The sequence below is a fragment of the Prionailurus bengalensis genome, chromosome X, assembly GCF_016509475.1.
Source record: "Prionailurus bengalensis isolate Pbe53 chromosome X, Fcat_Pben_1.1_paternal_pri, whole genome shotgun sequence".
In the NCBI taxonomy this organism is placed as follows: Eukaryota; Metazoa; Chordata; class Mammalia; order Carnivora; family Felidae; genus Prionailurus; species Prionailurus bengalensis.
In genome coordinates, this window is record NC_057361.1 from 94,724,948 (window position 1) to 94,750,100 (window position 25,153).

General features: G+C 38.3%; 2 protein-coding genes across 2 annotated transcripts in view; both read left to right on the top strand.

Moving 5' to 3' along the window:
• Positions 1 to 4,371: 4,371 nt before the first annotated feature.
• Positions 4,372 to 4,803, top strand: LOC122477326 (60S ribosomal protein L35a). Its single transcript, XM_043570249.1, has one exon. It carries the CDS (start codon positions 4,435 to 4,437, stop codon positions 4,765 to 4,767), a length of 333 nt encoding a protein of 110 aa, XP_043426184.1. The 5' UTR covers positions 4,372 to 4,434; the 3' UTR covers positions 4,768 to 4,803.
• Positions 4,804 to 7,421: 2,618 nt separating this feature from the next.
• Positions 7,422 to 25,153, top strand: part of LOC122476972 (5-hydroxytryptamine receptor 2C) — a 94,144-nt gene continuing 76,412 nt past the window's right edge. The window contains exons 1-2 of the mRNA XM_043569904.1: positions 7,422 to 7,530; positions 12,691 to 13,004. Coding sequence (XP_043425839.1) covers positions 7,496 to 7,530; positions 12,691 to 13,004 — 349 coding nt within the window. The 5' untranslated portion in view covers positions 7,422 to 7,495. The remainder of the gene's footprint in view (positions 7,531 to 12,690; positions 13,005 to 25,153) is intronic.

The window sequence follows — 25,153 nt, forward strand, 5'->3', positions numbered from 1 at the left end:
AACTTAAAAAACAAAAAAACAGAACAAATAGAAGAATCACCTTATTACCAGATCTAATGACACATCCAGGAGAGACCCAGAGTCTTGTCCAGTTAATGCCCCCTTGCCCTTCACTTTCAAGTGTCTCAGTTTGGAGAGGAAATCTTAATATCACCCAACATATATAACTGCATGTTCAGAACCATTAGATGTCCCTATGGCACACCATGAAGAAGTCTCCAGTTCTGGGTCTGAATCACTGTATTCTCGGACAAGTCGAAGAAAAAGACGCAGGGAGCAAGTTGATGGTATCGCTTTATCCTGTTACATAGATCTGTACCCGACTTAGTAAGAAAGTAATCATTCCCATTTAAGTCTCTTAGCTTGAGGCTTTTTGCCTAATATAAAATATGATTTTCTGGGAAGCGGATTGCTAAACATCGGAAGGTTATGAAATTGCCTCTTCTGGAGGTTGCGCTAAAGAACATCAATTATCACATTTCTTCAAGTGGTTTAAATATGGGTCTGTTTGAAGGCAAAGGACTGGGTTATTTGATCACTCATAATTTTTCAGCCTTAGGAGTTGTATGAATTCATAATTGTAGACTAAATTAAGACCTTCCACTTGAAGATAGAAGATCTGAATTCATTTAACTTCACAAAATAAGTTTCTAAATTAGCTTAATTTGCTTGAGTATCCTGTGTCGACTGGTGGACGAGTAGTCTTTACTTGCATTGGATATGATAACTGTATAATATACTAACTTTCTATTAAAATCATAAATAGCTGTTATCTGATTATACTTGGCAAAGGTGAATTTTTTGTATGGCAATTATATGTTTTAAGTGTTTTTTAACGTTTATTTATTTTTGAGAGAGACAGAGAGAGACGGTGTGAGCGGGGGAGGGGCAGAGAGAGAGGGAGACACAGACTCCGAAGCGGGTTCCAGGCTCTGAGCTGTGAGCACAGAGCCCGATTCGGGGCTGGAACTCACGAACCAGGAGATCATGACCTGAGCCCAAGTGGGACGCTTAACCAACTGAGCCACCCAGGCGCCCTGACAATTATATGTTTTATTAGAAAATCCCTACAGTACATTTGAAGTTGAGAGGTAAATTCCTACAATATTCATTAGTTTTAAGGATAGTTTTTGAATTAAAGGATTTCCCCCCAAAATGTTATAAATCTGTGCCACATTAATATAATCTTCTGAAGAATAATCTGAACATTTGTGACTAATTCACTTTTGATCTAGTATCTGCTGAAAGCTCAGAGGCCGTGATAACCACAGGGATAAGTTTTGAATTATGAGTCTATAATTTCTGAACAATGGAAACTGACAAAAATTACACCTCTGCATTTATTATTACTTATAAAATTCTTGCATGCTTTATTATAAAAAGTCAAATGTCTAAGAATGATCTCAGGTGACTGCCTATTCTATAGTTTTTAAAACCTTCAGTGTCAGATTGAATCTGTTCAGTGTGAGAGAAAATAATCTGCTTCATCACCATAATGAGCTCATGGAATTTCCAGAAACCTAATGTAAACTTTTTTAATGGAATAATCTTTAACTTCCAAATTTTGTTAAAACGTCAGGTAGAAACTCTGGCATTTTTTTTAAGTTCATTTTTTAAGTTTATTTTTTAACAGAGCAAGAGCATGAGTTGGGGAGGGGCAGAGAGAAAAGGGAGAGAGAGAATCCCAAGCAGGCTCTTTGCCCTTAGCACGGAGCCGATGCGGGGCTCAAACTCATGAACCGTGAGATCATGACCTGAGACAAAACCAAGAGTCAGACGCTTAACCAACTGAGCCACCCAGGTACCCCAACACTGGCAGTTTCTTACTATTTTTTTTAAATGTTTATTTATTATTGAGAGAGAGAGAGAGAGAGAGAGAGCATGAGCAAGGGAGGGGCAGAGAGACGGGGAGACAGAATCCGAAGCAGGCTCCAGGCTCCGAGCTGTCAGCACAGAGCCTGACGCAAGGCTCGAACTCACAAACTGTGAGATCATGACTTGAGGTCGGTCACTCAAGCAACTGAGCCACCCAGGCGCCCCAGGTTCTATTTTTTATCAGTATTATGTGTGGCCAGGTCTGGAAAAGAAAGACTAAGGAACAGTTTGAGGACAGAAAATGTGATTGAAACATGATTAATCTTTCTTCAGTGTCAAAGCATAGGAAAGGTAACAGTAAAAATGAGTTATAAATGGTGAGCTTTAGAAGATACAAGGAAATGTCCACGGTTTTTGATACGGTCATAGACTTCTGTCCTCTCCAGGCACAATTTGAAAAAACAAACAAAAAACCACAGCTCTTATTCTTAGGATCATTTCACTTCACACCTTAAATCTCTTCAAGTCTCTCCCTTTCCCTTCCCTTGGATCAGTCAAGTGCTTTATCCCCAGCACTTGGCTAAGGAATGTGGGAGCTACATGGAAAGGACATTTATATGGCTCTTCCTCTCAAAAATTTGTCTTCAGTACACATTTAGTACACGGCAAAACCCTTTGAACATCTTCCCTTTCCTCACCGACCACCTCCTCTCATCTGGATGGTCCTCTTCTCTCCCCCTTCATCCAACTACATTCTAGATCCTTCCTGCACGACTGTATTGAAATGACGCTAATGTCACCAGCCATCTTCTTTCAGACAAATCGCACAACATGAACTCTGTTCCTTCTCAAAACAGTCTCCATTGACATTTTCCTTTTTGCCTATTCTTTCCATTTTTATTTTCTTCCCTCCTTGATTTTTCCTTGTCTCTAATTTAATGCCTACTCTCTGCTGCTTTAACACTTGACTCTTAAACTACGACTTTACTAGAATCCAAAATCGTGGGGTTTTCCTTGTTGTTTTTATCTCCCAATACAGAACCATGTGGATGCTCTTCCATAAGCTAAATTTAATATGTGTAAAATCGAGATGACATGCAAAGTTGATTTCCCTTTCTCATCTTTGTAGTCTTTCGCAAATGAATTGAATATATAGTATTCTACAGACCACAGGATGCGCATATATCTCTCACCCCTTGGATGGCAAATCGGCATGGAAAACTAGGTATCCCTTAAAGAGAGCACAAGGCTGGTTTTCCCGGTGAACCATCAAGTTACTGTTCAATGAACGCAGGAAGTGTAAGCATCACTAAATTCAGCAGGAAGTGTAGCATCGCTAAATTCATGCCCATGCAAAACCCTTAAAATGCCATCAAGAAGGAGTCAAAATAGGAGCTGTGTACTGAAGAACTCTTAGTTCCCATCACAGTCATTCTTTTATTTAGAGCTGTTACAGGAACCACACCAATTAGCTGTGAAATTAACACATTTCCAAGTCTAGCCTGAGGCCACGTGGGAAGGCCCACAGTGGGTTTTTATTTTCCATATTTCACTTCCAAGATGGTTATTGATAATGGCTCTTAAGTATTTTTTAGTGATACTGATAAACTTTGAGTGCTTGAAACTAATTTCTGAATATACACTGGGGACCTTATTTTGGCTCAGTTGTTCTCAAGTATTCACACTATTTTTGATAATATATGCTATTTGACACATAACATATGTTGACATATGAGGACAGATTTCATAGGCATCAATTACATGTAATGCTCAGGGTATGAGTCTTGCTTAATTAAAATTCCACATCAGGGGCGCGTGGGTGGCTCAGGTGGTTAAGCATCTGATTTCGGCTCAGGTCATGATCTCACGGTTTGTGAGTTCCAGCCCCGCATCGGTCGGTCTGCTGTCAGTACAGAGCCTGCTTCGCATCCTCAGACCCCCATTCTCTGTGCCCCTCCACAGCTCACACGCATGCACGCTCTTTGTCTCTCAAAAATCAGCATTTAAAAGAAAAAAAAAAGAAAAAATTGAAAAAATTAAAAAAATAATTGAAGTTATTCTGCAATATGTTGTATAAAATTGTACTGTTTGAGAACTATACGAAAACTACGATTTGTTCCCCTTTTTGACCTAGCAAATGCAGTTACCGTTATTGATGTCGGAAGATCTTACAAAGCTTTAGCGAGAACATGAAAAATTTGTGACTAGTGTTGCAGAAAGAAATAGGAGATTAGTCCAAATATGTATTTACTGATCTTGAACTTATGTCTGTGATTTAACCTGTGATTTTTCCCTTCATGCTTGATATAGTTAATTCATTACAGGTTGATCAACCATTATTTTCTCTACACAAAAGAGAAATATATATGTATATAGAGAGAATATATATGTATATCATACATATATATATGTATATATGCACACATGTATATATGCACACATACACATATAAATGTGTATACATATTCTTATAATACTTTCACATTGTCACATGACCAAACACAATTTCTATGAGAGCCACATAGATTCTCATTTAAAATGAATCACTCCCCCTCTCTCTTTCCGCCATCTTGGAACCTGTGGAGGCCTGCTGGGAACAGGACTCCTGAAACGACAAATATGTCTGGAAGGCTCTGGTCCAAAGCCATTTTTGCTGGCTATAAGCGGGGTCTCCGGAACCAGAGGGAGCACACAGCTCTTCTTAAAATTGAAGGTGTTTATGCTCGAGATGAAACTGAATTCTATCTAGGCAAGAGATGTGCTTATGTGTACAAAGCAAAGAACAACACAGTGACTCCTGGTGGCAAACCGAATAAAACTAGAGTAATCTGGGGAAAAGTAACTCGTGCTCATGGAAACAGTGGCATGGTTCGTGCCAAATTCCGAAGCAACCTTCCTGCTAAAGCCATTGGTCACAGAATCCGTGTGATGCTGTACCCCTCAAGGATTTAAACTAACTGAAAAGTAAATAAATAAAGGTGTAGATTTGTAAAAAAAAATAAAAAAAAATAAAAAATAAAATGAATCACTCTATCAGTTATCCCACCAGTGATTTTTTTCTTAATTTTAGAAAATGCAAGTCTTCCCGAACTTGAATACTGAGTTCACAGGTATCCTTTTTTTTTCGTTCAACACAACCATGAGAATCTCATTATGAAAGATTGGCGGGGTCTGAGAGATTTGCAGATTAGAGTGTTCAGTTAGTGTCGTTTTGTTATGGGTTTGTTTTTTGTTTCTCTCTCTCTCTCTCTCTCTCTTTTTTTTTTTTTTTTGTTTCTCTTGTCTTATCCAAGGCTTTAAGAGGTTTTGTATTCCCTCCTCTTTTTGTAGGATTACTCACAAAACATTTCTCATTGCAAAATATTGTCATAGTGACTTAGGCCTTTGGGGAAACATGTAATGTACCGTTACTCACTTCACATCATTTATATAATTTATTCCTGTCCATCGTATTATATTTCTAAACTTTTACCACCAATCCGGGAGCACTTTGTGTCAGGTTTAGTCAGTTTTAGTGAACAACAAAAAATGCAAATTTTAACAGTACAGAAAGATACTACTTTGTCCTTAAGGTATTTTAGTTAATAAACTGGACATCTATATACATAATATACTTTTGTGATTATTACTTGTGAGATTTGGAACTTAGAAAAATAAATACTTGTTTTTTAATTTTTCCATTGCTATTCCATGGGAAAATATACATGTAAAAAAGATGACAAGAGCAATTAATTTTTTTTTAATTTTTTTTAATGTTTATTTATTTTTGAGACAGGGAGAGACAGCATGAACGGGGGAGGGGCAGAGAGAGAGGGAGACACAGAATCTGAAACAGGCTCCAGGCTCTGAGCTGTCAGCACAGAGCCCGACGCGGGGCTCGAACTCACGGAGCGTGAGATCATGACCTGAGCCGAAGTCGGCCGCTTAACCGACTGAGCCACTCAGGCGCCCCAAGAGCAATTAATTTTTAAAGAAATGTGGCATTTTGAGTGGCAATAAATAGGACTCTACCATGGCTGAGAATATGGATAATATAATGTTGAATGAGATGCTTATCATATCGAGTTATGGCAAACACAGTTTCAATTGATTTGTTACCAATGGAATGATATCAGAATGAAGCGTATTTTACTTTGAAGCTTTTAAATTATATTAATTTTTAGGTTCTTGAAAAGCAAGCATTAGGAACAATTTTTATATTTTAATATTGGGAAAAGAGAAGGATTTTGATGTCTCTTGAGGACAAAGATGCAAAATAAGACCTTTTTGTCTGTCTGTATCCTTTTTTTTTTTTTTTCTGTCACTTATTTCCAGACCTCCCAGGAAAAGGGATTTATGCATTGCCTGGCGGCATTTTAGGGGACAAAAATGGTCTGACTAATGATCTGGCGAATGTCACTCGATCTCTCCCATAGAATATTTTGTTTCTGAATACCGGAGGCCATATTTTATGCATTGCTGTAACTAAAGAGACGGTTATGAGGAAGATTTTGTGTAGGTGGCATTGACAGAACTCACAAGTGAGAGGTGAGGGATAAGAAGGAAGAATAAATTAAATTTGTAGCTTGAGTGACTAGAATAATAGCGCTACTAAATGAGATGGGAAATATAAGGAGGTACAATTTGTTCCAGTCAAATTTTACTTCCAGACTTCTAAAAGGAACTACAAAACACTAAAAAAGACTATCAACAAATTTTTCTCACATCCCTTGGAAATACTCCTAAATCAGACAGAACAGAGGATTTTTCAATGTTATCCCACATTCTCAAGCTATTCAAGTCTCTGCCCCTTCTCCCACCACAACTACATTTTTTTGTCATTGACACCCACTGCAGCCCATTTATTTTGGTATAAACCCAGTGCTGCTCTCTGGAGAATATTGTTGGTTGATGCAAAAGTACAGATAAAGCTACGTGAATGCAGATTCCTTCAAGTTGAAGGAAATAAATTAGGAATGTTGCACAAAATATGTTCACTTCATAAAAGTATTTAGAATCAGGGGTGCCCGGGGGGCTCAGTCGGTTAAACTTCGACTCTTGATTTCAGCTTAGGTCACGATCTCTTGGTGCGTTCGATTGAACCCCTCATGGGGCTCCACACTGAGCGGGGAAGGTGCTTGGGATTCTCTCTCTCTCCCTGTCTCTCTGCCCCCCCTCAAATAAATAAACTTAAAAAAAAAACACTTATTTTAGTTTTCCATGTTCCTAGAAAATGAAACCTTGGATACATGTTATACTTGCTACTTAATTATGACATCACAAACTTCCCCCAATGCTTTGCAAATTAAGAAGCGTATATTCTTAATTTCTTTCTCCAAACACCGATCGAAAGCTATATGTGCTCTAAGAAGAGATTTAGTAGAAGTCCCATAGAAATCGAGTGCATGCAAGAAATTTTTAAGAAAACTAAAAAAAAGGAAAGAAACATTACGACGGTTGTATATGTAAATAAACGCAAACTTTATTCTCTGCCATTTTTTATCACTTATATGTTTCTTATCACTTAATAAGTACATTTAAGTTTACTTAATTGGTTGTAATGCAAGTTATTTGGACATGTCACTAATTTTCTTTTTCTTTTTTTTTTTCTCTCTCCCCAGAAAGGATGGAATTATGAATTCAATCTGTTACATTTCCACTTCTCAACTTTAAACTTTGGTTGCTTAACACCGAAGCAATCATGGTGAACCTGAGGAAAGCGGTGCATTCATTCCTGTAAGGATGTTATTACTTACTATTTTCTAAAGGATAACTCTTTTAATGGTAGCTTGCTCAAAAATGTTAGGGGCGCCTGGGTGGCGCAGTCGGTTAAGCGTCCGACTTCAGCCAGGTCACGATCTCGCGGTCCGTGAGTTCGAGCCCCGCGTCAGGCTCTGGGCTGATGGCTCGGAGCCTGTTTCCGATTCTGTGTCTCCCTCTCTCTCTGCCCCTCGCCCGTTCATGCTCTGTCTCTCTCTGTCCCAAAAATAAATAAACGTTGAAAAATTTTTTTTTAAATGTTAAAAGGGCTTTTATATGATCATTCAGCTAGATTTGCCTCAAATTGCATAAATGACTTGCACCCTGTAGATTAATATTCTGGGTGTTTCCTGTTCAAAAGTAAATGGAAAAAGCCCCAATAACTTGGGCTTCAATTAAACACAACTGCTTATGTATTCAAATAAAGAATATGGCAATAAGATCTTGAATTCAAAAACAATTCCAGTGTTCAGGGTTGCTTTCTCTATGGTTTAAATGTAGAAACGGGAAAGGTCCTTTCCTTCTCCTTCCTGCATGGACTAAACAACCAAGAGGGTAAAGTGTCTCCACAAGTTTCTGCTTTTAGGAAGACTGGTTGAGAGGCACCTGCTTGGTTCAGTCAATTAAGTGTCTGACTCTTGAATTCGGCTCAGGTCATGATCTCACGGTTCAAGAGTTCGAGCCCTGCATCAGGCTCTTTGCGAACAGCCTGCTCGGGATTTTCTCTCTCTGCCTCTCCCCTGCTCACGCTCTTTTTCAAAATAAGTAAATAAACATTAAAAAAAAGGAAGAGTTGAGGTTGCAAAAGAACGGGTCGGAAGTCAGGGAGTAGAGGCTGGGGGTGTAGCTAAGCCAGAGGAAAACAATGCCATCCTCCAAAGTCTTGACACAATGACCCAGAAGTTAAGGTCAGTAGAATGCCAGCCACATAAAGGAAATAAGAATTTGGATCCAGTACTGGGCAATGCTAAATGTAATCTAATCCAAATATATCTTCTTTTTAACTTAAGAAAATGTTGGGCTGCTTTCTTCTAAACCCACTCTTTGAGAAATGGGACATGGAAAAAAAGATCCGGGGGTCTGTCCATTTTGATCAGTACAGTTGGGAAGCCTGGAGTCACCTTGCTCCTACAGCCTCCTCTATGATTTCTGTAAAAGAGCTCATCCAGGAAAAAGCTGATGGAGTAGTGTCGGTTAAAAGCACATCAACGCTGGAACCTCTGCAAGACATGCCCCGAGAGCCGTATCTTGGATGTCATTGTACGTGGTGGTGACGTTAGTCTCAGAGATGTGGGATTCTGAAAGAACAAGAACAGACAGGAAAAGGAAAGGGTGAAGGACGGTGATAAAGAAAGATAGAGAAGAGTCAAGTATGGGAAATGAAAGGACAGATGTTTCTATTCCGTGCCCCTGGGCCAACTCAGCGGGTAGCCACTGGTCCATATGCCGAAATGTAGGACTGTCATTAAGGGCACCAAATTATTCTGTATGAAATTAACGACTCCATACAGAATTTCGTCCATTCTATTAAGAGAAACAAGGTACCATCCATCTTTTCCCATGGTGCCCATTGGCATAGGCCATGCAAAAACACGGTAGATGTAAAATGTATACATTTTTACATCAAATGATCATCCTGTTCCTCTCCTAAGAATATAGAATCATATGCTCATTAAACATTTAGCAGCACGGAATAAATTGGCTGCGTTGTTCAGAGAGAAACTGTGGTTTTTGTGTGCATGTTTTCTGAGACTTCTGTGGTCTTAATAACAATTAAGCTTTAGGAGCAAGACTTACATTCTTTTTTCTTTTTTTTTTTTGTAAAAGGACTGTATATATGTCACTGAGTATGCAAATATTAGAAATTAGGTTTAATTGTAATATAGCCAATTCTTGATTACAAAACTATAGAAAATAGGTTTGAACTTTAATAAAAATTATAATGCTTTGCCCATAGTGGTGCTCAATAAGAATTTATTAAATTTAATTGAGTTGACCCCAGGAAACTAAAGAAGATACCTTTCAGGATCTTCCCAATAAGACTATTTTATAACTGTCAATAGATATATTTAGATTCTATAAGCTTCCTTAGCAATTCAGTATTTGTCTCTGGACACTTTAATGAAAATTAAAAATATATCTGAGCAGCAGAGGAAGGCAAGATCACCACTTCAAGTGTTTTTCTACCCACAATAAGACACTCAAATTATAAAATTGGTAATTGTCCACTAGTATTTCATGTATTTTTTATGTATGATTGTATCCTGCATTCCTCTATTATTCTTAGAGAAATATGGAAAGACTTTGATGTTTCCACAACTTACTTAGAAAACTGAAGTTGGATGCGTATTCCCTAGGCAACTTTGATGTTTTCACAACTGACCATTGAAGATGCAGCATTTTACTGTGAGCATAAACTTTTGTGGGACTACCGGAGATGATCGTTAGCGATTGCAAACTAGAAATTAAAAAAAAAAAATTAATGTTTTCATTTTGGGGAGACAGAGAGACAGAGCGCAAGCGGGGGAGGGGCAGAGTGAGAGGGAGACACAGAATCTGAAGCAGGCTCCCGGGTTGGAGCTCCAAGCTGTCAGCACAGAGCCCGACGCGGGGTTCGAACCCACGCGGAAGTGCAGGATCATGACCTGGGCTGAAGTCGGATGCCTAACCGACTGAGCTACCCAGGCGCCCCTAGACTAGAAATTTTTTTAAGTTTATTTATTTATTTATTTTGAGAGAGAGAGAGGAGAGAGAGAGAGAATGAGAATGCTGGAGGGGCAGAGAGAGAGAGAGAGAGAGTGAAAGAGAAAGAATCCTAAGCAGGCTCCACACTGTCAGCCCAGAGCCCAATGTGGGGCTGGAACTCACCAACCATGAGATCACGACCTGAGCCAAAACCAAGAGTTGGATGCTTAACCCACAGAGCCCCCAGGCACCCCTAAACTAGAATTTTTTTTTTAAATGCCAGAAGGACACGTTTTTCATCAGGCAGGCCAGAAAAGACCCAGTTTAAAATTACTGCCTGAGCTTAGTCTTGCATAAAGAGGTATCGTACTAAAAAAATAAGATCAGGATTTGAATTCATCACCAATTATGAAATACATGAGTCTGGGCATAGTTACCACAAAATACTTTTGTTTTAACTTTGAAGACAAAAAGAAAGCTCCAATATTTACTGAGGGCCTATTATGACAAAGGTACTATTTTCAGGACTTTACACGAATTATTGAATTTTCACAACGATCGTATGATAGAGAACATCCTTGTTGTACAGATGAAGAAATTGAGGCTCTGAGAGGTTAAGTGACTGGTCAAAAAAATCATTGAGGCCGTGAGGTTAGAAAACTGACCACATGCCCAAAGCAGCAATTACACTGACAGAATAATTAAAGCTGAGAGCGAATAACTTGCTTCTATTTATTTGGTCCTTTATTTCAATACCTTCCACTCACACTAATCACAGATTACTCATGATACAGATTTTCTGAGTCATCTATCATTTTCGGTATTGTTTTTTATGTTCCGGGAAAAGAATACAGCCAGCATTTGAGAGAATTCACAGATTATTTGAAAAAAAAAAAAATCACTATCTATGTCACCCTCTGTATGTTGCTTAGAATGCCAGGTAACTTTGACTAATGAGGAAGTTATGATAAGCAAAATGTCTGAAATAGTAGTTTTCTATCCTCTGTAGAATGAGAGAGTCAAAATATTTTCATGACTGCTGCGTTATCTTAAAAGACATAGACATGCATTAGCAAGATATTAAGAGAAATGATTTTTAAATCCTCTAGAAAATTACTACAACATTTTACTTGAATTTTAAAATGCTAATAACTGTTCAGCCCAAGTGTTCCAGTTTAAGTTGAGAAAGTATTGCGTGTGTGCAACTCCGTGCGTATAATAATTAGCGATCGTTATGACAGTCACAATCAAAACATAGAATGCACATTCGCAGGCAATCCTTGCCTTTAAGCAAGAAATATTGAATATGCTTGTCTTTCTTGTCTATTGTATTCATGAAAATAAACGTTAGTTTTATTCGATCCTTTAGGGATGTACCCTTTGAGAGGGCACGTGATGTATGGAACCTCCATAAATCTCATATCACTCCTGGGGGAAGTTAAATTGGGGTGAGCGAAACATAACCACGTGCATCTCTGTTGCATTAGTTTGCCACCCGGCCTGACATTCCTACTAGCAGAATCTGCAAAACCACGGTCATGAGAAATGCACATTTTAAATGACCGAGGAGATTTTGTATCCAGCACAGGAAAAGCAGCGAACCCGTAGGAACTGGTCATCACCACAAATCAATCATTTTCTAGCCTGGAACAGGGCCCAGAAAACATAGGACAGAAATGAGGAGAGTGTTAGACAGAAGGAAAGTTTATTAATATGTATGGACCCGCATAAAGTCACTCTGCAGCTGTGAGAAGGTAAGAAGAGTTCTAGAAAGAACTCTCCTGGGTTGCCAAAACCCACTCTCCCTCTTCCAACATCTTGCCTGAAGTTTGTCTGAGGACAATTTATTCCTTCTTAGCTTTTCATTTAAAAAGGCAATGTTCACTTTTCTTGTCACAGTCCTGGATACTTAAAGGACAATCTCCTTTCCTTCTGTTGTCATTTGTCTCAGAAAACATCTAGAAGAAATTACTATTTCAAACATATAAAAACAGACCATTACAGGAAATCAAACAATACTTTGGCTTTATATTGCTTGTATAGAGCAGATGTTTAAAACACAGGCTTTGAAATCAGTGACACCTGAATATGGACCCTGCCCCTGCCACCTCGTGGCCCGTATTGGCTGGAGAAAGTCACTTAACCTCTCTGAACCTCAGTCTCCTCGGCTACATGATGGATACAAACCAATGCTGACCCCACGAAGTTGTTGTGTGAGACCCAACGAGATTATATATTTATATGTCCATAAGTTAAGTGCTTGACTCATAATGAGCTCTCAATAAAAATATCCTTGGATTGAAAGAAGAAATACTGAGATTTAATTAAGACACCGGAAATATTGATGATGGTAATGATTCTTGAAGGCAAAGTAGTTGTTTTGCATAAGCAATTTATTGCGTATAAGCAATACAATATGAACCTGATGATTTTTTTTTTCTTCATTTTCAGCGTGCACCTCATTGGCCTACTGGTTTGGCAATTTGATATTTCTGTGAGCCCTGTTGCAGCTCTAGTAACTGACATTTTCAATACCTCCGATGGTGGACGCTTCAAATTCCCAGACGGGGTACAAAACTGGCCAGCACTTTCCATCGTCATAATAATCATCTTGACGATAGGTGGCAACATTCTCGTTATCATGGCAGTAAGCTTGGAAAAGAAACTGCACAATGCCACCAATTACTTCTTAATGTCCCTAGCCATTGCTGATATGCTAGTGGGACTACTTGTCATGCCGTTGTCTCTGCTGGCAATCCTTTATGGTAAGTACACTTTTATTAGTTTTGAAAAACCTCAGATTAGATCGTAAATCTGCGCCAGGTATCACGGTAAACACCCATACGGTTAATTATTCTACTCGTATCATTTGGAAAATGAAGACAAGAGCAAACTGCATGACGGAAGAATTGGATGTGTGCACCATATTCATGAAATAAATCCATAGCAGAGCCTTCACAAAGCAAAACAGACATTTTGTGGTATATTAAAATCATCCAGAGATGCTCTATTGCCCCGTCTCCAGTTGTTAACAATGACAGTTGCCTTGCAATGTACAGAATGGGACGGTGGCAGAAACCTGTTCTCCCCCCTATGTTCTGGGCAGTACACAGACCTGGTATCATCTCTTATACAAAGAAGGAAAAAGAGACTCATCGTCTTTCATAAATATATTGGAAGTGATCTTTTTAAATGTTGGCCAACTAAGTGCTTGGCACATATTAAATACCCAATCACAGTCATTCGTCTTCAGGGAGTCTATAATTTATGTTTTTACAAGGCGGTAGGGGCTAACGAATTAATGACTAATTACATAAGTGCCAGGTCACATCATCACAATAAAATCCAGGCATTTAAAGTTTTCATGATATTGACTTTAGAGAGGTTTTTAATGTTTCCTTTTCATGCTGTGCCATCTCTTTACCCTATGCATTTCATATTTTGTATTTTTATTCAAGTGTAATTAACATACCGTGTTATATTAGTTATATTAGTTTCAGGTGTATTAGTGATTAGTGTTATAGTGTTGCATACAGTGTAACTAGTGTTATATTAGTTACGTGAGTTTCAGGTGTAGGATATAATGATTGAACAATTCTATGTTCCTCAAAGCTCATCAGGATAATAGCACTCTTACTGCCCTTCATCTATTTCACTCATCCCCCTCACACTTCCCCTCTGGCAAATACCAGCTTGTTCTCTGTATTGAAGAGTCTGGTTTTTTTTTTTTTAATTTGTCTTTTTTTATTTGTTTTGTTTCTTAAATTCCACATATGAGTGAAATCATATGGTATTTGACTTTCTGACTGACGTCAATTAGCATTATACTTTCTAGGTCCATCCGTATTGTTGCAAATTACAAGATTTCATTCTCTTTTATGGCTGAGTAATACTCCATAGTATCCATAGGCCACATTTTCTTTCTTCATTCATCTATCGATGGGCACTTGGGTTGCTACCATATCTTGGCTATTGTAAATAATGCTGCAGAAAGCACAGGGATGCATCTATGTTTTTGAATTAGTGTTTTCATTTTCTCTGGTTACATACTCAGTAGTGGAATGACTGGATCATATGATTATTCTATTTTTTTAATTTTAAACATAAAGAAAACATCCTCAGGGATTCCAGGTAAAAATAAGGAATGATTTATAGGAGCAAAAGAATGAGACTGACCTCACAAGTAACAAAAACAACAAAGCAAAGGAATAGTGAAGCAATATTTTTCAAAAGGTCAACCATTTGTAAGATGTTTTTTCTTTTTTTTTTTAAATTTTTTTTTTCAACGTTTATTTATTTTTGGGACAGAGAGAGACAGAGCATGAACGGGGGAGGGGCAGAGAGAGAGGGAGACACAGAATCGGAAACAGGCTCCAGGCTCCGAGCCATCAGCCCAGAGCCCGACGCGGGGCTTGAACTCACGGACCGCGAGATCGTGACCTGGCTGAAGTCGGACGCTTAACCGACTGCGCCACCCAGGCGCCCCTGTAAGATGTTTTTTCAAAGGCAAATCTATAAAAAGAGAGAGAACAGATCACTAGTTTCCAGGGACTGAAAGTGGGAGGATGACTGAAAAGGAATATTTATTTGGTATATCTTGGTCTGGTAGTGGTGTGTATTGTACAGATATATATACATATATATATATATATATATATACACACACACACACACATACATATATGCATATATAATTGTATTTACACATATAATTTATATACATATATATACATATATACACATATATAATTACATATACATATATAATTTAAATTTTACATATACAAATCTATAATCTATATTTTTTTATTATACAATATAAATATAATATGTCAATATCATATATATACACTCAAAATTTGAAAAACTATAAATCCTTGTGTGCAATTTTAAAAGGGTGAATTCTGGGGCACCTGGGTGGCTCAGTCGGTTAAGCGTCCGACTTCAGCTCAGGTCACGATCTCGCGGTCCGTGAGTTCGAGTCCCATGTGGGGCTCTGGGCTGATGGCTCAGAGCCTGGAGCCTGCTTCCGGTTCTGTGTCTCCCTCTCTCTCTGCCCCTCCCCTGTTCATGCTCGGTCTCTCTCTGTCTCAAAAATAAAATAAATGTTAAAAAAATTTTTTTTTTAAATAAAAAAAATAAAAGGGTGAATTTTACTGTATATAAAGTATACTTTAAACTAAAAAACAGAAAAAAATATACTCAAAGTTTGAAATGAAGAGTTTTACATCCAGACATGCTAGCCATCGAGGCTATAAAAAGTTCAAAAATATGTTAAACTCAGAGAGTTCTGAACCCATAAGCTGTGCTTAAGAAATTAAATGGTGGGGACACCCAGGTGGCTCAGTCGGTTAAGCGTCCAACTTCAGCTCAGGTCATGATCTCACAGTTTGTGGGTTCGAGCCCCACGTCGGGCTCTGTGCTGACAGCTCAGAGCCTGGAGCCTGCTTCGGGTTCTGTGTCTCCCCCTCTCTCTGCCCCTCCCCTGCTCATGCTCTGTCTCTCTCTCTCAAAAACAAATAAAAGTTAAAAAATTAAAAAAACAAAATAAATGGTGGATGACATTCAACTAACCAAGGAATGACTGGGAAAATTCCTCCAAAAGACTGATGATGAGCATTTAATATGAGTCATTTTAGAGTGAAGACAAGAATAAAGGTGATATAAGGGCAGAAGAACACTGTTATAGGTTACACAATACATATTATATGTTATATATTCTAAAAAAAATTTTTTTTAAATGCAATTAAATTTAGGAAGAGAATAGAAAGGGAAAGAGGAAGAGGAAAGTAAAATAATTTTATTGATTTTTCTATACACAAAAGGTGGGAGTTAAATGATACCATAAAAAAATTGGCAGGGCACCTGGTGGCTCCGTGGTTAAGCATCTGACTTGGACTCAGGTCAAGCTCTCACCGTTGGTAAGTCCCACATCGAGTGAACTCATGCCCTGCTTTGGGTGAGTTCGAGCCCCGCTTTGGGTAAAAACATGAGTCCCGGGTGAGCCCCGCTCCTCTTTCTCTTTCTCTCCTTCCCTCCCTCCCTCTCTCTCTCTTTCTCTCCCTTCTTCTCTCTCTGCCTCTTGCTCACTTGTGCCGTCTCTCTTTCTTAAGAAAAATTGCAAACCAGCAGGTGGAGCTACAGTGTATTATGCTAAGTGAAATACGTCAGTCAGAGAAAGACACATACCATATGATTTCACTCATACGTGGAATTTAAGAAAAAAAAAAAAAAGATCAACATGGGGGAAGAAAAGGGAGAGGCAAACCATAAAACAGACCCTTAACTATACAGAACAAACTAAGGGATGCTGGAGGGGAGGTGGGGGGAATGGGTTAAATGGGTGTGATGGGCATTAAGGGGGGCACTTGTTGGCATGAGCACTGGGTGTTCTACGTAAGTGATGAATTGCTAAATTCTATACCTGAAGTCAATACTACACTATATGTTAATTAACTAGAATTTAAATAAAAATTTGAAAAAAAAATTGGCAAACCAAAAATTAACAGAGTTAATAAGAAAACAGTGGTTTAAGGGCATTGAACATGATACAAAGAAAACATGACATAAATGTGATATTAAAGGGGTGCCTGGGTAGGGGTCGGTTAAGCGACTGACTTCGGGTCAGGTCATGATCTCACACTTTGTGAGTCCGACCCCCCCCCCCACATTGGGCTCTGTGCGGACAGCTCAGAGCCTGGAACCTGCTTCGAATTCTGTGTCTCCCTCTCTCTCTGCCCCTCCCCCACTCACGCTCAGTCTCTCTCTTTCTCTCTCTCTCTGGCAAAAATAAATAAGCATTAAATAAATGAATAAATAAATAAATAAATAAATAAATATGATATTAAAGTTAACCACTAAAACAAACAAGCAAAAACTTCCCAAAACATCACAAGAAATATAATTAGTGAGAAAGAAAAAAAAAAATTCAACTGGAGGAAGAAACACAAGAAAATACAACATCACGCTCTCAACATTATGACAGGAAAACAAATATATCAGTAACAGCAACACACGTGAATGAACCTAAAAGACAATTAAGAATGAAAAATGTTTACTTTGGCTTAAAAAGGAAAACCCAACTATATTCTGTATACATGAGAAACTCTTAAAACCCAGTGATTTATAATGGTTAAAAATAAAGGAAGGAGCAACAGTGTACCAAGCAAATGGAAGCAGTATGAAAACAGAAATCTTGATTTGATGCCTAAGAAAGTAAATTTCAAATGAAAAAAGCAGTACAAGTGAAAAAGGATGCTTACGTATCATAAAAACCATAATTAGCAATACAGATATAGCAGCTGAGCATATCTACACCACCAATGACACAGAAATACTTTCTATAAGGCAAAATGAAAGAACATGGAAGGAGGCCTTTATGAATACATTCTGCTAATGGGAGATTTTAACATATCATATTCAGCATAACAAAGACCGGACCAAAAAATAAAAAGCATATATAGCTCTTACGGAGGTATGTTGAGCTTGAAACTTAAAGTTCTATTTTCATAACCTTATTGAAGGAGAGTATACTTTCTTCATAAATACACATGGAACACTCACAAAAATCGATACAATATTAGGCCACAAAGAAAATATTAGAGCAGTAAAAACATCACAAAAAGTACTTTCTGCTAAGAAGGCAATATTAAAAAATATTAACAAAAGTTTAAAGGCCATCTCATGTTGATGTTACAGCAAATTTTTAAACAACTCTTCATCGGGGCGACTGGGTGGCTCAGTCGGTTAAGCATCCGACTTCGGCTCAGGTCACGATCTCGTGGTCTGTGAGTTCGAGCCCCTCGTCAGGCTCTGGGCTGATAGCTCAGAGCCTGGAGGCTGTTTCAGATTCTGTGACTCCCTCTCTCTCTGACCCTCCCCCGTTCATGCTGTCTCTCGCTCTCTCAAAAATAAATAAATATTTTAAAAAAACCAAAACAACTCTTCATCAAAAGGAGGCATGCAAACTGAAATTACAGATTTCTCTAGAAATATGATAGCATAAACACTGCATGTAAAAATCCATACAATATGATAGCATAAATAATGCATATAAAAATCTATACAATATACTTAAAGCAGTGATCAGTGGAAAATTCATAGCCCTAATCACATTTATCAGTAAAAATAAAAGCATACAAATTAATTAAATTCCCAGCAAGCAACCTTAAAAAAAACAAAAAATAAACTATAGGGGCCCCTGGGTGGCTCAGTAGGTTAAGCGTCCGACTTCGGCTCAGGTCATGATCTCGTGGTCCGTGAGTTGAAGCCCCGCGTCGGGCTCTGTGCTGTCACCACAGAGCCCACTTCAAATCCTGTCTCCCTCTCTCTCTGCCCCTCCTCTGCTGGTCCTCTCTCTCATTCTCTCTCTCAAAAGTAAATAAATAGGGGCGCCTGGGTGGCGCAGTCGGTTAAGCGTCCGACTTCAGCCAGGTCACGATCTCGTGGTCCGTGAGTTCGAGCCCCGCGTCAGGCTCTGGGCTGATGGCTCAGAGCCTGGAGCCTGTTTCTGATTCTGTGTCTCCCTCTCTCTCTGCCCCTCCCCCATTCATGCTCTGTCTCTCTCTGTCCCAAAAAAAATAAACGTTGAAAAAAAAAAAAAGTAAATAAATAAAAATATATATATATAAAGTAAGCTACAAGAAAGCACAAAGAAAAAAAAAACTAAAGAGAAAAGCAGAAATTGAATGAGAATAGAAAACAATACACCTAATTAATAAACCAAAATCTTGGTTTAGAAAAATTTTTTAAACAAAATAGAAAATCATCATCTAACTTTAAAAAGGGAAGAAAGCATAAATTTATAAAGTACGATATGATAAGGTGATTAACAAATGAAACAAAATGCCTTTTTAAATCATGAGATAACTTTGTAGGTTTGTATGCAAGTCAATTCAGAACAATAGAAAATAGGTAATTTCCCAAGTGGAAGAATCCAATTACAATGGGCAGAGGACCTGAATAGACATTTTTTTTTTTTTCAAAGAAGGCATACAGATACTCAGCAGGTACATGAAAAGATGCTCAACATCACTGATCATCAGAGAAAATGCAAAGCAAAACCAGAATGTGACATCACCTTACAAAAGTCAGAATGGCTGGAATCAAAAAGACAACAAATAACAAGTATTGGTGAGGACGTGGAAAAAAGGAACCTTCACGCACTGTTGGTCGGAATGTAAACTGGTACACCCACTGTGTAAAACAGTATGGAAGTTCCTAAAAACATCAAACATAGAAATACCATAGGAGCCAATAATTCCACTACTGGGCATTTATCCAAAGGAAAAAAAACCCCACTAAATTAAAGATATGCGCACCCCTATGTTTACTGCAGCGTTATTTCCAATAGCCAAGCTATGGAAGCCTATTTGTTCTTCCTAAAATAATTTATCAATTAATTCTATTCCGATAAAAATGACGAGATTTTTAATTTTTTTTTAAAAAATGGTATGTTGTCATAAAAACATTTAACATAAGATCTACCCTCTTCACAAATTTTTAAGTGTATATACGTTATTATTGACTACAGGTTCAATGACGTGCAGCAGGTATCTAGAGCTTAGTCATTTTGTTTGACTGAAACTTTATCCCTGTTGATAAGTTCCCATTTTCTGTTCCCTCAATCTCTTGGCCACCACCATTCTACTTTTTTTTTTTTTCATGCTTATTTATTTTTGAGGGAGAGAGAGAGACAGAACATGAGGGAAAGGCAGAGAGAACGGGAGAAACAGAATCCGAAGCAGGCTCCAGGCTCTGAGCTGTCAGCACAGAACCCGACGTGGGGCTCCAACCCACGAACTGTGAGATCATGACCCGAGCCGAAGTCGGACGCTTAACCGACTGAGCCACCCGAGCACCCCCACTCTACTCTTTGATTCTATGAATTTGACTATTTCAGATACCTCAAATAAAATGGACTCGGGCAGTATTTGTCTTTCTGTGACTGGTTGCTTGCACTTAGCCTAATGTCCTCAAGGTTTATCCGTGCTGTCTCATATTGCAGAATTTCCCCCTTTTTTAAGGCTAAACAGTATTCCACTGCGCACCTATATATGACATTTTCTTTTTTCATTCATCTGTTGGTGGACATTCGGGTTGTTTCCGCATCCTGGGTACTGTGAAGGGTGCGTCCGTGAACGCAGGAGTGTTGATATCTCTTCAAGATCCTGGTTTCAGTTCTTTTGGACAATACCCAGAAGTGAGATGGTTGTATCAGGTGATAGTTCTGTTTTTACTTTTTGAGGATCTTTCACAGTGTTTCCCACAGCAGCTGCACCGTATTGTGCTTCCACCCATCAGGAGTGAGCGTTCCGTTTTCTCCACATCCTCACCAATACTTTTATTATTTCTTGTCGTTTTGATTAACCATCCTGACAGGTGTGGGGTGCTAGCTCGGTGTGGTTTTGATCTGCATTTTTCTGATGATGAGTGATGTTGAGCCTGTTTTCATGTGCATATGATCCATCTGTATATCATGCTTGGAGAAATGTTTACTTAAGCGCTTTGTCCATTTTTTAATTGGATTATTATGGGTTTTTTTGTTTGTTTGTTTTTTGTTTTTACTTGAGTTGTAAGAGTTCTTTATGCATTTTGGAGATTAACCCTTTATCAGATATATAAGTTGCAAACATTCTCTCCCCTTTCAAAGTTTGCCTTTTCACTCTGTGATGGCTTCTTTTGCTGTGTAGAAGCTTCTTTGTGTTGTTTACTTTGTCGGTGTCATATCCCTAAAAGCAGTGCCTAGACCAATGTCATGTAGATTTTCCCCTACACTTTCTTCCAGGGGTTTTCCAAGTTCACGTCTTATGTTTGAGTCTTTTGGATGCGAATCTTACAAGAAACTTTGTTTTCGTGTTTATTTATTTATCTTGTGAGGGGGGGAGGGGCAGAGAGAAGAGGACAGAGGATCTGAAGCAGGCTTTGTGCTCACAGCCCCAGAGAGCCCGAAGCGAAGCTTGAACTCACAAACCGGGAAATCGTCACTTGTGCCACAGTCAGAGGCTTACCAGACCCGGCTGCCCCACAAGAAGCTTTTCTTTATGGAATTAGAGAAGTTAATATTAAAGTTCATTTAGAAAATTACACATCTCAGGAGAACTAGCACTAGGAGATACTGAAGCACATTATAAAGCCTTTATAAAAAAATGTATCATTGGACCATACATGGAAAAACAAGTGGAATACAGTAGAAACTCTGAAATAGATTCTAGTTTAAATGGATATGTAATATATGATAAAAAGTGTCATTCCAAATCACCTGGAAACAGTTTGGCTCACTATATAGCCATGTGGAAAAAGATAAAATTAGATTTTGCCACATGCCAAATACAAAAACAAATCCTAAATGGATCAGAAATCTAATTTTTAAAACTGAAATGATGAATCACAGGAATCTATCCCCAAAACCAAGAGCACACTATGCCCTGTATGTTAGCTAACTTGATAATAAACTACATATGTATGTATATATATACATATATATTACACATATACAAATATATATATACACATATATATAAAACATAAAATAAAATTTAAAAATGAAAGAATACAAGTAGTATAAGAAAAGAAAAAGTTAGGGGCACCTGGGTAGCTCAGTCAGTTAGGCGTCCCACTTTGGCTCAGGTCATGATCTCACGGTTAGTGAGTTTGAGCCCCGCATCAGGCTCTGTGCTGGCAGCTCGGAGCCTGGAGCCCGCTTCAGATTCTGTGTCTCTCTCTCCGTCTCTCTACCTCTCCCCTACTCACGCTCTGTCTTTGTCTCTCAAAAATGAATAAACGTTAAAAAGAAATAAAAGAAAAAGTTAATTCATCTGTAACCTAGGTATGGAAAGGATTTTTAACTGTGACTCAAAATTCAGATCTAGTAAAGCAGAAGATTGATATTTTTGCATAATAATAATTACAATACTACATGGCAAAAACACCAGTAGAAAAGTTCCAAAACAAGTAACAAACTCAGACAAAATATTTGCAATGCATATCATCGATAAAGGGCTAATATTCCTAATATATAATGACTTATTAAATACTGAGGTAAAAAGGGGTGCCTGGGGAGCTCAGTCCTTTGGGTGTCCAGCTCCTGGTTTCTGCTCAGGTCATGATTTCATGGTTCGTGAGTTCAAGCCCCACATCGGGGTCTGTGCTGACAGTGCGGAGCCTGCTCGGGATTCTCTCTCTCCCTCTCTTTCTGCCCTTCCCCCGCCCACTCTCCCTCTGTCTCTCTCTCTCTTTCAAAATAAATAAATGAACTTAAAAAAAAAATAAAACTGAGGTAAAAAGATCCAACACTTAACAGGGCAAAAAAAAAAAAAAAACTGAGCTAAAGATATGAGCAGGCCATTGGTGAATTTTTTTACTATATTTTCAAACATTTGTAAATACTTGAATTATATATACACATTTATATATACGGTCCTTAAATATATGGCAGTGCCTAATTTCAATCATTGTAAGAGAAATGCAAAATTAATGACACTGATACCATTTTTTATTTATCAGGTTGGCAAAATTTATTTTATTTTATTATTTTTTAATTTATTGATTTGATTCAAGGACAGTTAGCATACAGTTTTATGTGAATTTCAGGTGTACAACATAATGGTTCGACAGGTCTATACATTACTCAGAGTTCATCGCCATGAGTGTACCCTTAATCCCTTTCATCGATTTCACCCATCCCCCCTCCCCTCTCCCCTCTGGCAAGCAGCAGTTTATTCTCTATACTTAAATGTCTGCCTTTTCTGTTTACCTTTTTTCTTTGTTCATTTGTTTTGTTTCTTAAATTCCACACGTGAGTGAAATCATATGGTATTCATCTTTCTGCAAGTGACTCATCTCACTTAGCGTGATACCCTCTAGATCCATCCATGTAGTTGCAAACAGAGATTGGCAAAGTTTTAAAAGCTTCGCATGGCACTGTGGCAAGGCTATGGGACATAGGCATCCTCATATATGAGTGGTGGGCACGCCAGCTGGTACAGTAGTTATAGAGAGGAATTTGGCAATACTGATCAAAATGGCAAATGAATTTACATTTTAGCCCAGCAACCCCCCCCTCCTCAAAATCTACCCTGGATAATAAACCTCTGATAAAACAAAAATATGTATGAATAAGGTTACTTGTGTGAGAATCGTTTGTCATTGCAAATATATTTGAAGCAACCTACGTGCCGTAACAAAAGAGATTGATTGCATGTACTATAGAATATCCACATAACGGAGTACCATGAAACTATCGACAAGAAGAAAGTTCTCTATGAACTAATATGGAGCGATTTCCACCATGTATCATCAAGTGAAAAAAGCAAAATGCAAAAGGGGAGATAGAGTATACTATTTATGTAAGAAAACGGGCAAATACAAAAACACACACATGTCATCTTGGTTTTGTAAAAGAGAAATACAGAATAGTTAAATGGGAAACTAGCAGTGAGATTTATTACCTTCAGGGGGAAGGTAGAAACTGGAAAGAGGGGCTGGGGATGGGAGAATCATCCTTCTCTGAATATACATCTTATACAATTTTGACTTCAGAAATTGTGCTAATGTTTTATATATTAAAAGCATAGGGATTGGGAGAAAACTCTAAAATGGATTATGTACAGAATCAAATGAACCTAACTCTATTAGGAATCAATAACATAACGACACTGAGTAGAGAGTATAAAAATAACCCTAACCCATATATCTTGTAAGCACTATTTTTGTACTGTCTACACAATGGAAAGAGAAAGAAAAATATAAAGAAATGAATTGTAGTATGAGGTTTTATGCTATCCGACATACACAATGGCAATTCTGCAACTATTTCCTGTGTATTCTGGGATGGGATAAGGGCAGAAGAATACCAAAGATCATAGAAACCAAGTTTCTCACTGTTGCATGAGGAAGTTGAAAGCTTGGAAGGGGAAGCAAGTAATGAGTCCTGTGATGTTGGATTAATTTTCATGACAGCGGTATGAAGTCATGGAGAAAATAACTAATAATAGTAACAATAATAATAATATAAATGGATATAGAAATCAATATTCGTATACACGTGCATACTTAGAATTCTTTTCTACCTCTGTCCATGAAGAGGGCCTAAAAGCAACAACACATGAGTAGCAGTAAACAAAAATGGGAATAGACATTTCTCCTTGGAGAAATGAGGTCCAGGGCAAGAACGTTATAACATGATGGGCGGCTGGGTGGCTCAGTCAGTTAAGCATCTGACTTTGGCTCAGGTCATGATCTCACAGTTCGTAGGTTTGAGCACCACGTCCAGCTCTGTGCTGACAGCTCAGAGCCTGGAGCCTGCTTTGGATTCTGTGTCTCCCTCTCTCTCCGCCCTCCCCTGCTCTCTCTCTCTCTCACCCTCTCAACAATAAATAAACATTATAAAAATATTTTTTTAGATATCAGTCTCTCTGGCCAGAGTAATTGGCCAAAGAAGTCCCTGAGGTCAAATGTAGTTGAAATACCTTTCTTCCCCCTCCCTTTTCTATGCCCTGGCTTTGCCAGAGGGATGGCTTTAGCCAGATAGCTGTGCTTTGATGGTGTGAGCACTAACACTTTGAAGAGATCCTTTCCTTTTTGGCCAGTGGATCAGAAAAAAAGGGGGCCTCTGTAGGCTAGAGAGTATGGAAAGGAAATCCCATGGAGGAGAGAGCAGAATATAGGTTTCCCTAATTCTGTTTGAACCTGCACAAGTTCCAGTCTCAACCCTTAGCTCTAGGAACAAGATGGACCCTCAAGAAGCATAGAAAAATCTACAGGGAAGTGAACGGATTTAAACAACCATCCAAGTCTAGGACCATGCCCTGAGCGGCATGTGTGTGGGGACAGACTCAAAGCAGCATAGGCAAAGGGTTTTGTTTGTTTGTTTTCAATTTTTTATTTCAATTCTAGTTACTTAACATATAGTGTA

Coding starts and splice junctions, on each gene's coding strand:
- LOC122477326 (XM_043570249.1), top strand. CDS start 4,435: ATGTCTGGAAGGCTCTGGTCCAAAGCCATTTTTGCTGGCTATAAGCGG.